This window comes from Watersipora subatra, chromosome 3 (assembly GCF_963576615.1).
Source record: "Watersipora subatra chromosome 3, tzWatSuba1.1, whole genome shotgun sequence".
NCBI lineage: Eukaryota > Metazoa > Bryozoa > Gymnolaemata > Cheilostomatida > Watersiporidae > Watersipora > Watersipora subatra.
In genome coordinates this window covers 7,939,047-7,955,572 of record NC_088710.1, presented here as the reverse complement: position 1 = coordinate 7,955,572, position 16,526 = coordinate 7,939,047, and the positions used below count along the sequence as shown (strand labels likewise).

Sequence of the window (16,526 nt, the reverse complement as noted above, 5' to 3'; positions counted from 1 at the left end):
ATGTGTTGTAAGTACAGGTGGGTAAATCCTAAGTGTAAGTAAGCATTGTAAGTAGATCATAAGTGTATGCATTGTAAGTATTTGTACGTAGATCATAAGTGTAAGTATGCAGCGTAGGTACTTGTATGTTGATCATAGTTGTAAGTATGCATTGTAGGCACATGTAAGTAGATCATATGCACAAGTATTTGTAGGTACATACATGTAGATCATAAGTGTAAGTATTTGTAGGTACATGTAAGTAGATAATAAGTATTTATAGTTATGTATAAGTAGATCATAAGTGTAAGTATAAGAAGCTATGAATGATTATTATTGGAATCAGAATTTAACAGTTTGCTATGAGATAAATCCAGTTTTTATAGTGAAAAATGGAAGAAGTTGACGATGGCATAAGTTTATGGTGAAATAACTTAAATTATAATTTTGACATAACTAAAAGGAAAGACAACTCCTACCACTTATTCAGTGAATAAGAGCAGGCTATGAAAATATGAAGGTCACATATAATTTAATATTGATCTAGATACTGCCTAGTAGATGGCTCTCATTTTCCTATTGAAGGCTTACTTTATTCAATAACTAGTTACTCTGTAGTATTTCCCCTGCAACACTTTGAAATGTGGCCAGCTATTTTAGGCCTAACCGCTCTTCATATATATTATGAACATTTTATATGAGACTGCCACAACTTTATACAAAATCTATAGTATTTTTGCATATATTCATTCTAAGGCCAACTTTATAGCAAGTATTTTGTTAAAAGGAGTTGTCGTATTTTTCTTTTGCTCATATTTATTACTCTAGCAAACGCTCGCAATATCTTACATGATATGTATGTTAGTTTGACAGATTAAAGCTAATTTGGATGGTTCATTGTTCACAAAAAGTAATCATTGTTATGTTTTACCAAGCAGCTAAGAGCGAACATTTCAAATACACTGAATTGGGTCAATTATCTTACCTAGAATAGTTACCAGGACAAGCAGGTTAATGTAGTAGTTCTGTTCATATTAGGTACACTTGTTTGAACTTGCCCCTTTCCACATTTGTGTTACAGCTTTCAAAATCCTGCGTAAGCTATGCCCAAAATATTTATTTTTACCCTTCTACACATATGACAACCATCTCTATTTCTGGACACCAGCATACTACATCCACCATCATATATTTCAGTTTATGAACTTTCTGTCATACCTTCAATCCACTATTCGGACTCCATAATACTATTAGATTACCAACTTTTAAAACACGCGTGTTCAACTCACTCAATAATTCCTGATTTCTGTCTTTTCATTTTTTTTTCTTTTGGCATGTAATGAAATACATCATTTTGTTGACGATTACATATGCCAATAACAAGTTGTACATACTCAGTTACGTTACTTATAGACAAACCAGTTTGGGCTAAAGGATAAAACATCAATGATTCTCGCTTAAAGCAAAAAGACCACCCTGGAGTAATTTCCTGCCAAGGGCCAAAGGAATATATGATTAGGAGTGGTACTGCTGAGTGATTTCTTGATTTAACACCATGTACAATGTCACGGTCATAGTGCCACTGATAAACAATGGCATCTTGTCTGGCAGTCGTGCAAGTGTGTGTTCTCTTTTTTGCTTCTTATTAATATGTTAGGTTATAAACTTGGCATGCATCAGGGTCAAGGAGAAGTGATACATTATTTTCCATAAGCGGTTCAACGCTTCTATGATAGCTCAATCATGGGAGCATCACCTGCCTAGGATGCTTCTGAAACTGCTATTTATAGAAAAGATAGAAACGAATAGTCGCTCAGTTAGCCTAAAATTCCAGCTCGAATTTAGTTAGCAACAACTGATAGCCATAAGTCGATTATAGGATGCTTACAGGAAGACAGGCTAAATGTTATTTTGATCGTCATGGCAATAGAACTGCTTTTCCTGCCACAAGTAAAGAGTTTGGCAAACGAATCAAATCTGATGAAACCTGACCAATCCCTGTTTTCAAATTCAGTTGAGAAAACGAACACTGCTCAGCTTTAAATGATGAACGCCGAACCAGCACTTCTTACAGCATACTGGTTGAACAACTGTTTGTATTTTAGCCAAACTGCCTTTCTCATTCGAATTGAACCAGATTTTTACACATTAGCCTAAGATTTTGTCTTCATATTTGCAGTAGCTGCAGTCTTGTATGTTAGCGCAATTTTTTATCTGTTCTATTCATTTTAAACAACACCCTCATAACTTATCATAAGTTTTTCTTTCCTTTGAGCTCTAAAACTGTTCAGGCAGCCAATCATCTTTCTTATAAGCTTCTCTTTATCTATGGCCGCTGCCTATAAGCTCTAGGCTTTGATATGGTTTGAAAAATGTTGATACAACTGGTCACACAGGCCATTGCTTTCTTTATGGAGAGATTGATTTGAATTACTGCCCTGGTAAGCCCCCTCCCACCCACACAGAAGAGTGGCATGATTTAGCTGAGCTGCATATACCTTGTTTATTTACTCTGGTATCTCTTACCCATTGATTTGTTAACTCTGACGTGTTGAAAACGATTGAAAGTGTTTTTACAATTTAATTCTGTTTTGTTCCATTTTACGGTAAAGCTCGATACGATGGCAGAGTCACCTGATTACGATCAATACTTACGTAAGAAGCGTTTAAACTTTTTAACACTTTGAGGTGGCTGACTGCTTTCCAAACAAGCTTGTAGCACACTCGTATACAAAAGACTTGAAACTAATATGTTTGTAGAAGTCTCTAATGACAGTTGTTTTTGCAGGATCAGGTGTTGTGGAAAACAAAGCGATCGTAAACCTGAGATGTATAGTAGAGTAACTCCTACGTCGAACTTAATTCAAGAGTATTTTATGAATACTGACTCCGGGAGTTCTCCATATTTGTTAGGTTTCTGAATTTTATTATTTATAACATCGAATATTCTATGGTGAGCCACCGAAACAAACAGATTTGCTTTTTTGTTTCGGTTGTTAAGCATCGCTTATCATCACACATAAACTGACATGAATAACAACAATTATTAAAACCCACAGACAAAGGAATATCGCTATGTTTCCATGACGTGCATTATGCGCAAATTTGAGCCAATCCGCAAGTTAACTGCATCATGGAAACAGCGGAAATCCGCAAGCTAAACAAGTTTTCCATTTCAAAACACTTTATCGAATTTGTCATGCTTGCAAGTAATGAAAGTAGCACTTGCGAATGATGCGCATTAAAATACCGCGCCAGCTACTCAATTTTAAACATTTTCAATACTTTCGTTGGTCCTTTTTTGATCGAGTTTCAAGTGTTTGCGTCGCTAACACGCGCGTCGCTAACTGTTTTGCTACTTATTAACATATAGCGTACAATTCCTTACCTTTTTTCAACAAGGTGCTGGAGTCAATCCGCATCATGCGAATGTCTATAGAAACACTTAATTCACAAGGTAACGCAACTCCAAATCGGCAGGATGCGTGTCATGGAAACATGGTGATTATTACAATGAAACATGCGACCTACAGGTTGGTAAAACTTCATTGACCTTAGTGCCTAAGCTCTCAACTTTTCTGTTTGGTACATTATGGAGCTTTGCCAATTGGAAGGCTAGACTGAATAAATACCCATCTATTTGACAGCTTGTAATAGCAATTAAATACAGACAAATCTTTCCTCCAGCATAGCGAGCACTTTCCTGCAGGCTCTTTTAATTCCATTGAGGATAATGACAAATTTATAGCTAGTCTGCAACATTTATTCTCTGCCAGTCTACATACATACATTAGGCTGACTGCCATGTAACTACAAGCACTTTGGCTAATAAGAAACTAAAAATTATAAAAGGGGTCAAGGAACAACTGGTTACCGAGCATCAATGAGGGCATATCATTTTATTAAAGTTCCGCAACCCTCATCAAAGTTAAACCTACCGGTCTGTCAACATTACTGATTCTGTGACTCGTAGCAAAAGCTCCTCAAAGTCCCAAGTCTCCTCAAAGGCCAAAGTCTGAAAGTTTAAAAATAAATTTTTTTTTTTATAAAAGAGCTATTATTGCTGATAAAAACTTAATAAAGGAAGTATTTTAGGTGCTAAGTTTGCATTATAAATAACAATGCTAAATGAGTGAGGCGTGGTAGTTCTTAACATTTTTCTACAAAGACAAAACGAGAGCTGACAATCGTGGTAAATGTCAATAAAATGCTGCTACAACAGACGCTAGTTGCGGCACGTGCGCTGTCAACACCCATAATTAAATTGAAGTTAATAGAGTGACCTTATCATTGAACACAACTGCAGGCGCTACTGCTACATTGAGCCAGTATATCATTGGGTAATTGCTCTTTTCAAAAGTTTTTATTGGACGAATGCTTAAGTAGTAAAGATAATTAATAGAAGGTTAGAAACTTATCAGCCAGGGCTGTGAGATCATTACTGCTTCTGGACTCGCTTCGCTAAGATCAGGCATGAAGGACGCTAACAGGATTATGCATAACGTCGCTATTCTATTTTTAGCTCAGCTTTGCTCTTGCGTATTCACTGCGCAGGTAAGTGCTCTTGCGTATTCACTGCGCAGGTAGGTACTCCCAGTATTTGCATCTGTCTAATTATCCATTATTCTTTCTCGCTATGGCTTTTGTATTACGCATACACCTACTCGTTGCTGTCCACACCTTACATGTGAGACGGTGTGGCGCCACATCCCTGCACATTTTCCGTAATATAATACTATTCGGGTCTTTAAGAAACGCATGGTAAAACAACATAGAAAGGAAAAGTTGAAAATTTTAAAAGTTTTTCAATAAGGTATTAAAAACATATGCGCTTCTGAAAATGTGTGTAGCAAAGATTGCCTAGCTTGCAATATTTTGCTTCCTGCCGGTTTTTCTTTCCACAGACACTGAGCATGTTGCTATCTAAATGTTCAACCCCTTCGATCACATTTACTAAAATGAATAACAACTAGCAAACCCGCAGACAAAGGAATATGTCAAAATGAAGGAAGCGATAGAAATTCAAAACTTTTATTGCTGTATGTAATATACAGGCTGACAAACAATGGAAAGTTAAGAATGATGTGTACGTAAGAAAGGAAATGCTGCGAGACATTACAAGGAGGAATGTGAGATATTTAGTGCCTTCAGAATGATCTCTATCTTATTTACTCATTCTTTCTCTAGTAATTGAGTATTTATAGGTCTTCCAACCATTATATATGTAACTCTTTGAATCAATATGTATTTGCTGTTTCACTCCACCGAGTGAGGTCAAACTAAACTGTTACAAGTATGGCTTTACGTAACTTTTTATGAGTTGCAGCTGAGTGAAAAATATCGAAGGTAATAATTACCCGGTGAATCTCCGGTACAACATCGAGTCTTGATGGATATTTAACGGCTTTACAATTTAAACGCTTATATTTTAAGAGAAGCATGTCCTAGAGCAGTTCATAGCAAACCACAAAAACATCCTCATCCTATCTTAAGAGAGAGAATCCTCACTATGCTGCGAGTTACCTTACTGCAGGGAGGGAAAGCTGTACAAATAAAATTTGTGAAATTTTGAATACAACTTAATAACCCGGTACAAACCTTAGCAAAATTTGCAAGTATTATTATTATTCCTATTGTTGTTGTTAATATTATTACTATACACTATTACTATATGTTATTACTATATTATTCTCTATCTATTGTCTTTTGTGCTGCTAAACTGAAATGATGGACAGAATTCTCTTCAGACACTGTGCTGAAGTCTGCTGTTTGCGACTCGTTCTCATATTTTCCTATTACTATTATAATTATTATTTTATCATTTATTTTATTACAGCGTCAGAACTAAAAGAATAAACCGTCATGAACTTTAGCAAAAGGTTTAGTGTTACTCCATGCGCTCCACGTGCTATACTAACTATAGGTGTCCTTTTACTCTCATCGTCCATGATCATTCGGTCTCAAAACCTGGATGTCTGTAGTACCCAAATTTTTCATGTTCTTTCCTCACCAGTCTCGCATCTCTTATTATGTTTATGATACAGTATCTCTCTATGCTCACTATTACAAGATGATCTTCTTACCCCTATCACTTTATCTGTCTGTATGTTGAAGTTCTCCAGTGAACTTACCAGGGGTACTTACCACTGTACCAACTAACCAGCGGTACTTGGTTGTTCTCAATGTATATGTTTCCACATTCTGATCATACTATTCTTGTCTGTGCTCGTTGATAATTTTTACATATACTCCAGTATACTGTTGCATATACTTTAGAATGGTTGCATATACTTTAGAATGTCTCTGTTTGCATTTGTTCTGTGTGGTTTTACGGAGGGAGGATATCATTTTCTTGTCCCGCCCTTTGCATAGTCAATATATTACTATTAAGGTGTTAGAGTTAATTTTATTCTGACCTTTTTATTGGTGCTTATTATAATGATAGCGTCCGAACACAGTCGACACTTGGACTTGTTGGTATTTGCCTGCAATGAAGCCCTCACCAAGAGGCTTAGAGTTGTAAAACCTTGCTGGTGATACAGCACCTATTGAACTGCAATGATTTCCGTCTGTTAAACATGTTCAAGTCTTTGGAAACATGTTTGAAGATGTTTTTGTCATTACTATAAGCGTTCCCTCCACTATTGGGACTACAGCTCCTCGTACTTTTTACATATTTTATATTCTATTTTGAGGTATAAATAGATATTATTATTAATATTATTGTTATTATTATTATTGTTGTTATTATGATTGTTCTTCACAGTTTTACAGATAAAGCTAGCAATATTTTTCCCATCAACTTAGTTCCAGGAGGTAAAATAGATAGTATATACTTTTGTCTGTTGCGGGTAGCGTGTTGAATTAGTACAAGTTCCTTTACATCGGCCCCAAGCTTAATATTTTTATAGTATTAGTTATTTCTATCATTAATGTTAGTATTATAATTATCATTGTTATTTATTAGCACTTTTTTGGCATTAAATCTTTCTCTTGATTGTTATAGCTAATTATATTTAATTAAATAATAGAGAGATAAACACAACCTCTGAGAGGACAGACACACTTGTGCTTATCATTGCACCAACTTATCTCAATGACTGGTAGCAACTTGTCGTAATCACTAGACACAGCACACTATGTAGAAGCTGCTGAAGAGGTCAAGCACGTACTTGTGAAACACTCTGAAATTGTTATTCATGCAGTATATCTTATTGAACTGCCGGCTAGGTGACTACACTACTAGTACATGATCGCTGCATAAACCAAACGTTACATTAGATCCTGGAATAAGATTTTTATGATCTGTCACTAGTTTGACTTGCATGCACATTTTGCAATACTTCCAACTTCTAGGTTGACAGCTCTTAGCAAAAACTGCAAACAAATTTTGCTGGGATTTTTTAAGACTCAGTAATAATTTCTTGCTATTTTTTTATTGCAGAAAATATTTTAGACTTGATGTCATTGTTTATTACAGCGACAAGAAATTTTCTGTAGTATTTCACGTCAACTGCTACAATAACATTAAGTTTTTCTTTTTGCCTTTTTTATTGATACAACATTTAAGGTTAGTCAACTAAACGTCTGCCTACTCAGTGAGTTACATAAATGAAGTTGAAACTCATTAAACAAGCTTAAAAATAGTTGTATAATATTTAACAACTTTTATTAGAAAAATATCGAAGATTGTTAAGTCATATGGTTATGGGCTTTCAAAATATTTAAATTTTGTGTGAAATTAAATTTTAAAATAGTGACATAGGACAGTCTACAACCACTAGAGCAATGACCAGCAGAGACTAGATTACTTGTCGACATGCAAATAAAGAAATTCAGTTCAGTAAAAGAGTTCTTATTTGTGATCATTTATGAGTTTCACAATATTAAGTTTACTCAGACCAAGTCTCTAAGGAGACAATGATTACAAGAAGTTGGAATAAGCCTAAATATTACTGTCGAGATGAATTGATGGATTAAAAATTTGTTTTAACAGTTATACTCAGAAAAAAATAGGCAGAGAAATAAAAGTTCTTGTTTTGTAATTGGTTTGAAAAATCTGTTCACTTTGTCAATTTCATACCTATTTATATATATGTACTAGCTGTGCTACCCGGCGTTGCCCGGTTAATAAAAAAGTCTTTGTTCAGAAAATTGATTTGTATTTAACATATAACAACATTTCCCATTTTAACTTTTAAATTACATATCATGAGAGAAGTGTTTTGTGTAATTGAAATAAATTAAGAGAAATATAAAGACAACTGTAAAGGTTTTAAAACTTTGTCAAACAACTGTACCTTTCAAGCCGTTAGCCAGGCACATTGTCAATGGAAAATTCTAGTAAGCTAGATAGGCTTCTAGTAATCTAGATAGGCTTCTAATGACGGTAAGCCATGACTTTGTATTGTTGTCCAGCTACAACTATTCTAATAATAGCTATAGCCGGACAATCAAACCTAGAATACACATACGGACATGCTTTGAGAAATCTATATATATATATAAATTACTTTATTAGCAATAATTTCATTTCAAACAGGAAATTTTTTCAAATTATTTACTAAAAGACTCATAAAACGGAAAAAAGGGCAACAGTTAGCTAATAAAATGAAACAAAGGGTTTAAATAGGTTTTCTTCCTTCTCCACCAGTTTGTACACTTTTTTGCAGACATGTAAACTTGCTGTCAGTCTCCTAGCATTCTATGTTTGTTTCCTTAACTTAGGATCATTTTAGTATTTCATTAGTGTTGAGCTCCATCTTGAGTCAGTTAATAAATCCATCTAACTGTTCTCGCTTGTCGTGTAAACTCTATGAGTACCAGATTATCATCCACATGACTAGATACTGTCCCCTTGATGACTGTACTGTGAAATATGAACTCAGATTGTATACAAACCACTCATTCAAATCTTTTCTCTCTTCATGGACCATATTCCTTCCTCTTCCCGACTATTCCTCACTCTGTGTTATGTTAATGAGTGTAGAGAGTGCTGCCTTACTTATTACTTGCTCGAATGGTACGTATATTATTGATACGAATGGTTTGATGGCTGACGATGCGTCAAGTTAAAGTTGTTTGTTTTTGTTTCTTCACTTCCAAGTTATTATTGTTAGCATGAGCAGAAGGTAATTTATTGCTTGTTGTGTTATGCAAATATTGCTTCGCTTTTGAAAGGAATCTCTTGAGTATTCCTGAAGTTGAACACTTCCGGGATAGCCTTAGATCTACCCATTTGTTTGTGACTGAATGATCATTTGCCGTCGTGTCTTGTATAACAGTAAATATTCATCTATGTTATTTTATGAATTGACCTTTGTGATTAATATTTGCCAGAAAAGACTGTTCAAAATTATACTCTTTGCTGAATAACTTTGAAGGAAAAAGTCTTTAATTACAAATTTAATTTTTAATTACAAACCAGTTTATGCCACTCTCTGATTCAGAGTGTTATTTCAGAAAAAAATATACTTAAGAATACCGAGAAATTTAATTAGCTCCCTAGTAACAAGAATTTAAGTCCTATGTAGTCTGAAAATAAAAAAGTTTTTTAGCATAATATGGTAAAACATTAATTAAATTTGGGGTTATTTATCTTAATGTTGTGGCTAAGGCCTGGCATTTTTACCTCTTAGTAAGCAGCATTTGTCGAGCTTCCTAAGCCGATTAGAAATAGAAGTTAACCAATGATTGAACAGTTAGTCGACCGCTGATCAATCCACCGGACTAGAGAAGAGATTCTGCAGGGCATAATTTGCACAAATTCGTAGACAAGTGTTAAAGCCCTTATGCTGAAAATGGGAAATTTGCTGAATATGTTTGATATATGCTTGTATAAACTGGCTTTTTGGAGATTTGGATAGTTTTTCGACTCAAACTGTTGTAGCTGGTTTTTTGCTTGTCAGTTTAAGGAGATAAAACAGCTAGAAGATTCTTAGAAGAACAAGAAATTAACTGCATCTAAGTTGGCTTTCCGAAATTTTTTCAAACATTTATGACATTTACAAAATTGACCAAATCTCAATTCCTTCAATAGAACTTTATGTGATTTGTGTAGCCTGAAGCAAGACACTCTTGAATAGCATTATTCGATCATCTTGTCTGCTTTGGGTGGTCATATTTATCACCACACCTGGCCTCCAAGTACTGGGTTCCGGCTTCATCTTATGTTCACAGTTGCAACACATTTTAAACATGTGACTTTTCAAAACAATTCCCTGTTCCTATATCTAGTTGTATCAGCGTTGATTTTCCTCTGGCAGTTTATTCTCTGTAGCTAGGGTCATCGAAAAAATATGTAATCATTATTATTATTAGTATTACTGACCTTGTTGACTCCCTCAGCTCTTCAGCCAGCGATAAGTGGGTATCAGGCTAGGGGAGCCCCTAACTTGGGATATCTAACACATTTTCAGTATCCTCACTGATCCTAGTAGGGCAGAGAATTGTACTCTATCTACTTCCTTCTCCTGTATTTCCAGCAGCTGCATTTGCTCGTGTAAGTTTGCCACTGCTCCAATGCTCCCACTATGATTGGTACTACTGTCGCTGATGTTTTCCATATTCTTTTTCTCTTGCCAGGTCTTGATACCTCTCCACTTTCTCTTTCTCTTTTCTGCTATCCTTAGGCCTCCTGGCACGGCTATGTCGCTGCTCCATGTGTGGTCGATCTCTTTGTCTTGCACAACGATGTCTGGTCTGCTGGCTGGTATGAGTTGGTCTGTTTGCATAGAAAAGACCAACAGTATTTTTGCTTTGTCGTTTTCTTTTGTCTTCTGTTTTCTTCTTTTGTCGTTTTTTGCTTTGTCGTTTTCTGTCACATTCTCCACCTGATGCTCGTACCAATTCCTCTTGTGATCTAATCCACACCACTTGCACAGATTTCAGTGAATCAGTTGTGCACCCTTTTCGTGTCGTTTCTTATACTCGATTAACTATTATTATATTACTATCAGTGTTATTACTATTATCATTATTAATATTACTAGTACACTAGCGGCCTATTGTGCAGAGAGAGATTGTCATGTGTAACAACTGTATGTGCAATTATTCATAGATGTGTAGAGGTGGTTGAGCTTGCACAGATAGTAGCGTGCTTGGCCATGTCAAGCAGTTTGTCGATTCTCCCCGAGGCCCTTAGAGCTGTAGAGCTTTTTTCATGAAGTCGGTTGCAGTGAAGAAACAAGCTTAATGCAATTAGCAAATGTCTCATGTTTTTCAGTTAAACAGAATGGTTATTTGCAGGTTACAAGGTCTGCCCAAAGTCTTATTCAAATCCTTTTTATTTCTGCTCTTAGGTCCTGACATTTAAGGATTTTCTTATCTTCCTCTTTAAGTAAGTAAATCTCTGTGTTCATCTGTCAACTATCATTCGTCTGCGTGGTTACGGTGATGAAATTTTGAGAATGGAAAATCCGCTTTTCACTGAATTTGAACTTGAAACTTGTAGTTCTGCAGAACAGCGAGCCAATCCAATACACTAAACTGTCTTTGTCATACTATTGTATAAAAAGGCATATATTTGTGTTTCGCTTACGAAAATACTATTGGCCAGTTTGATGTTACGCGTAACGTCAGGTTGGCTTCTCGGCTATTATTATAGTAACAATTTAGCTCCTAGCTTAACAGGTAAATTACTCAAATTCATTGGGCAACTATTTTATTACACGTGCAACACCAGGCATTCATCTAGTGTAGAAAGTATTTATGGTCAGACCATTTTTTGATTACTAATACATCTGGTGTTTTTGCAGCTATGACTTCATTTGTTCTTATACGCATTTCATACATTACATTGATGTTATCATCCTTAATTACATTATTATTATTATTATCATTTTAGTTATTATTACCAAACTCTCTTTCAACCTTTGCAACTCTGTTCGAAATAAAGTTAATTATATAACAAACATAGTCAATCATATAAACGGATTCTAGGAGCAAGCGCATACGTGAATAAATGGATACAGTAAATTTTCTGAACTACCAAACAATAGATTGCTATGGTGTCTAGTAAGGTCCTGTAAAGGTCACATAACAATTCTATCAAATGCTGCTATTTCTGATGACAAATTGTTCTGTAAGTATATAAATATGTAGCCCTAATTCTTTGCAATCAACTTCATCATTATAAAATATTTTATTAGATTATACAACTTGGAATACAAAGTTGTATTCAGCTGACCTCTATTCTAAAAAGTCAGCATAGCATGACCTTTTTTATTTGCATCACTAAAAGATTGATTAGTAAACAAAATATATCGACCAGTCAAAAAATGGCCAAATAAAATTAAGAGAACTAACTCTAAATTAACCTCCATGTTTGTCTTTGCCAAGTTTCAGTAATTGCTGCTGAGGTAGATATCAGTTTGGTAGGCAGACCTTTGGGGGAATACGAAGACTTGTAATATAAAGCTCCAGCTATCACAGTGTCTGTTTCCCAGCTTCACTTCGTAGTACCTCGAGGTCAAACCATTTTCTGTCTCATCAGTTTTTGATCGTCTGTCAAGAAAACATCCATAATAAATTGACAATTCACGCCCCAAAAGTGCAGCTATATTTTTAGCCGGAGAAATTTTTTATGCAGTAACACGGTTATGGTTCGAAAAGTGGCAGTAAACACCATAATAAACTATTTTAAAGCTGTGTATGATAGAGAAATGTTGTTTGCAGGCCGCTGTCAGCCGCTACAGTGAGAAGGAGCAGTATGCAAACCTAGCCCGAGCTGAACTAGAGTGTGCTAAAAAGATAGAAGAAGCGAACAGACAACAAGAAGCAGGTACTACTATAGGCTTTATTCTTAATGTCTTTAAAACGATGCTGAATCTAGAGATACTCAGGGTGAGGATAATTCTGTAAAACACTGGTATAGGTGATGGAATCCTGGTGTCAATTTAGTTAGTATGAGTTTGGATATGACACCTCTCTCTCTCTCTCTGTAACATGTCATTGCTAGATTCAACCATTTATACATTTTTGTGGCTGATCGATTTTTAGCTCGCAGTTCTGCGTGTTAACCAAAACATAAGTACGTGTTGCAAGTGCCCGTAACATTCTGCAGTTTTATGTATAACTAAACACTCTCCAGTATGGCACGTGGTCTGCCACGGAATATTTATCTATGGCCTATTCTGTATTATCGATATTGTATGCGAAGACATTAGATCAGCTGCCAGCTCGGTTGCCTGCTCTCATGGCAAATATACCGCTTTAGTGTTCACTACTGTAGTACTCACTGCTGTAGTATTGACAACTGTAGTACTCACTGCTGTAATACTCACTAATGTAGTACTCACCGCTGTAGTACTCACTGCTGTAGCACTCACTACTGTAGTACTCACTGCTGAAGTACTCACTGCCGTAGTACTCACTGCTGTAGCACTCACTACTGTAGTACTCACTGCTGAAGTACTCACTGCCGTAGTACTCACTGCTGTAGTACTCACTACTGTAGTACTCACTGCCGTAGTACTCACTGCTGTAGCACTCACTACTGTAGTACTCACTGCTGAAGTACTCACTGCCGTAGTACTCACTGCTGTAGTACTCACTGCCATTCAAAGAGTTCTTGGTTATGTAGGAACTACAAAAAGTGGTCTTGTTCAAGTGCTTTTTAAATTTATCTGTTTATTTTTAGGACATTTTACCTTTCTGTTCCTTCTCATAATTATATGCTGCCTTCATAGATGCATTGGTCTCTATGATGTTCATGTTTTGAGTATGTCAACCCCTTGCTGTTTCAGTTGAGATGATTATAGGTACTCTTGCTGTTTGATATAGTCTACTCAGCAGAGGCGGACTTCCTGGGTGTTTGCAACTAACTCCATAACCTGCAAAAATATCCTGATTAGCATAAAAAATGATTGAAATAGTTTTCCCCTGACCAAGGAATTCAAATAAAAATTCAACCCATACGAAAATAGCCATTTGCTTGCCATTGCACTTAACAAGTTGGCTGGTCATTAGCTGCTGGTATAAAAACAGTTAATTGATTTAGGACATCCAAAACATTTCTTATTCAAAAACGTCTCTTTGAAGGATATTTTTAGCCATAGTTTGCCATACTTACCCTCAACTCGCTGCTCACTGTAAATGTTGTTGCTGATAAGTACGCTGGTGCACTTGCGTTCACTTTAAACCTTAAGTGTTTGCTGTAGTGATATTAACTCCTTCCACTCTCTTTTCTATAGATAGCTGCTATAAAAAGTACCTATCATTGAGCTGTTTGCTTTTGTTAAGCATTTAAACCACCGTGAAACATTTAACAGCTGTACTAGGTTCAGGCGAGCTGCCATATGCGGCAGCTTTCCGTCGAAGGAAAAGAATGTTGTCTTATTGCCAAAATCAATAAAACTATTTCACACTTTCTCTGGTTTACGACTACAATGAAACTTAGTGCCACTCATCAATTAGATATGACAACATTTCTGCATATCACTTCAAATCCAAGATAAAGCTCTGTGCGAGTAACTGGAACGAGAAAGTGACCAACGTATGACAAACCTATTCCGCTGTGGTCCATGTCTTGATAAAAACAATGGTGAGTGACTCACAGATAAACCCACTCTCTGACTAACTGTAGCTATCGGCTCTCATTAGTAAATCTGAGCTTATCTGTAAATTTCCTGCCGTCTGATGTATTCGCAAAACATTTCCTTGTTAAATACAGTTGGAATATATTAGCTCGCTAATTGATGGCTGAGTGTATTTGTGGACATGTTGGCTGGCATATCATTGAAAGGTTTTAAAAATATTAAGACATTGAGAGACGATTCCAGCAGCCATCTCTGTGTCTTTACTATAATAGGATAATACTTTACTAATATATATTAATATGTCTGTCTGTATGTCAATCCTTCCGCCATACATGGAAAAAAACTACAGTTAACCAGGTTTCAACTGACAACCTTCAGCTTGGTAAATTGACATATCTGTATTTTGGAAGAATCGTGCAGTTTGTTGTTACATCTGTAAAACTTCTATCAAACTACTAAATCAACACAAACCAAATAAGTCAAAAAACTTGACCAAATTAGCATAACATTCTTTGATCTCATTTAAAGGATTGATGGATCTTTTGTAAAGTGCTCCGTTTTTGTTAGCGTTATGAAGAATTAAAACTATCATTGTTTGGGAGAATACAAAATTTTTTTTTAATTTCGAAAGCATCAACTCTAGAATCTGATATTTTATTTATGCATTACAACCACAGCTCAAATTAAATTTAGGTGTATTTATTGATTATGTCATCCTTTATTTGGTAGAGAATGATGAGTTCAGCAGTAGGTTTTGAAGTGACTTGCAGGTGCTTGTAACTTCTGCTGTAACTGAGCTGGAGAGCTAAGATGACTCACTCCAACTTTCATGCTTTGAAAAGTAAAAAGTCTGATTGTGTCTCTTTTTATACCAGAACTTCTTTAGACAGAAGCGTGCTGCTTGCTGGTCATGTGATTGGGAGAGCCAGGCCAATCACAGGGCATTTTATGATTATTCACTTTGATCAGAAAGTTAGGCTAAAATATTGCCTCCAGATGATTTCTAGAATGTCCTGTCTAGCAATACTTCATGACATAACATAGGAGGGTCTGAGAACAGAGTAGCTAATATACTCATATCTGAATTATTTAAACCAGCCACACCGCAGGTTTAACAGAGAGCAGATGGATAAGGGTAAACGTATGATCATATTCTTCGTGTTTTGCCAATGAAATTATTTTTCTAGTTTTTTATTATTACTGCAATAAACAAATAACTTACAAAAAATCTGCAATAATCCAGCTCATAAATCATAAAATAATGCGAAGACATTCATAGTTGCTAATAATTTAATCTGCCAGCTCATCCAATAGAATTTGATAATCTATCACTTTAATGACCTTCTCTCTTACACCAAAGTCTCTGTTGCGGCTTCGCTGATGAATGGCAAGCTATAACCTCTCAGTCTATAAATTAGTGAATGATCAATCAAGGAATTACCTTAATGTTGCACGAAAGGATGCTGTGTACCGACGTCGTCCATTAATGTCTATATTATTTTACCGCTGGTTGTTGCCTCAGCCACCGGTGACAGCCTGGTGAGAGGAAGTCATTGAACTTTGTAAGAAAACGGCTTCACACTAAGTAATAATGTCTGGTGCCATTTAACATCTTGCCATGTCCTGGATAACACTACAATGTTGAGTTTCTCATACATCTGTTATAAGCACTGGATCGATAGGAGAGGACGATTTCTCGTGCTACCGATTATCTCAGTCTATTCATCACTTTACTGATTTTGTATAAACATTGTAATGACGTTCAGCCTACAAGTTTTTGCTTCATTTGTTTGAAAAAGCTATCGCTTGCAAAATTTAACAGCGCAGTTCCGATTGCCAACTCTATGTATTCTATATATGAATACCTTCATGAAATCCACATGATAATCTTCTTTTTTTCAAATCAGTTTATGACTAGAGTACAGACTTCTAATATTTAAAAAAATGCAACTGCCAAGCCGGAGAATTATTATATTACCTCACTGATTTGGAAATATTTTTATGGGTATG

At 35.7% G+C, this 16,526-nt stretch overlaps 1 protein-coding gene across 3 annotated transcripts in view; it reads left to right on the top strand.

Moving 5' to 3' along the window:
- The first annotated feature begins 4,414 nt into the window (after positions 1-4,414).
- The window catches only part of LOC137390207 (secretin receptor-like), a 35,334-nt gene continuing 23,222 nt past the window's right edge, over positions 4,415-16,526 (top strand). For all 3 annotated transcript variants that reach the window (XM_068076503.1, XM_068076502.1, XM_068076501.1), the window contains exons 1-2: positions 4,415-4,533; positions 12,655-12,760. In XM_068076503.1, the coding sequence (XP_067932604.1) occupies positions 4,453-4,533; positions 12,655-12,760 (187 nt within the window). In that variant the 5' untranslated portion in view covers positions 4,415-4,452. The remainder of the gene's footprint in view (positions 4,534-12,654; positions 12,761-16,526) is intronic.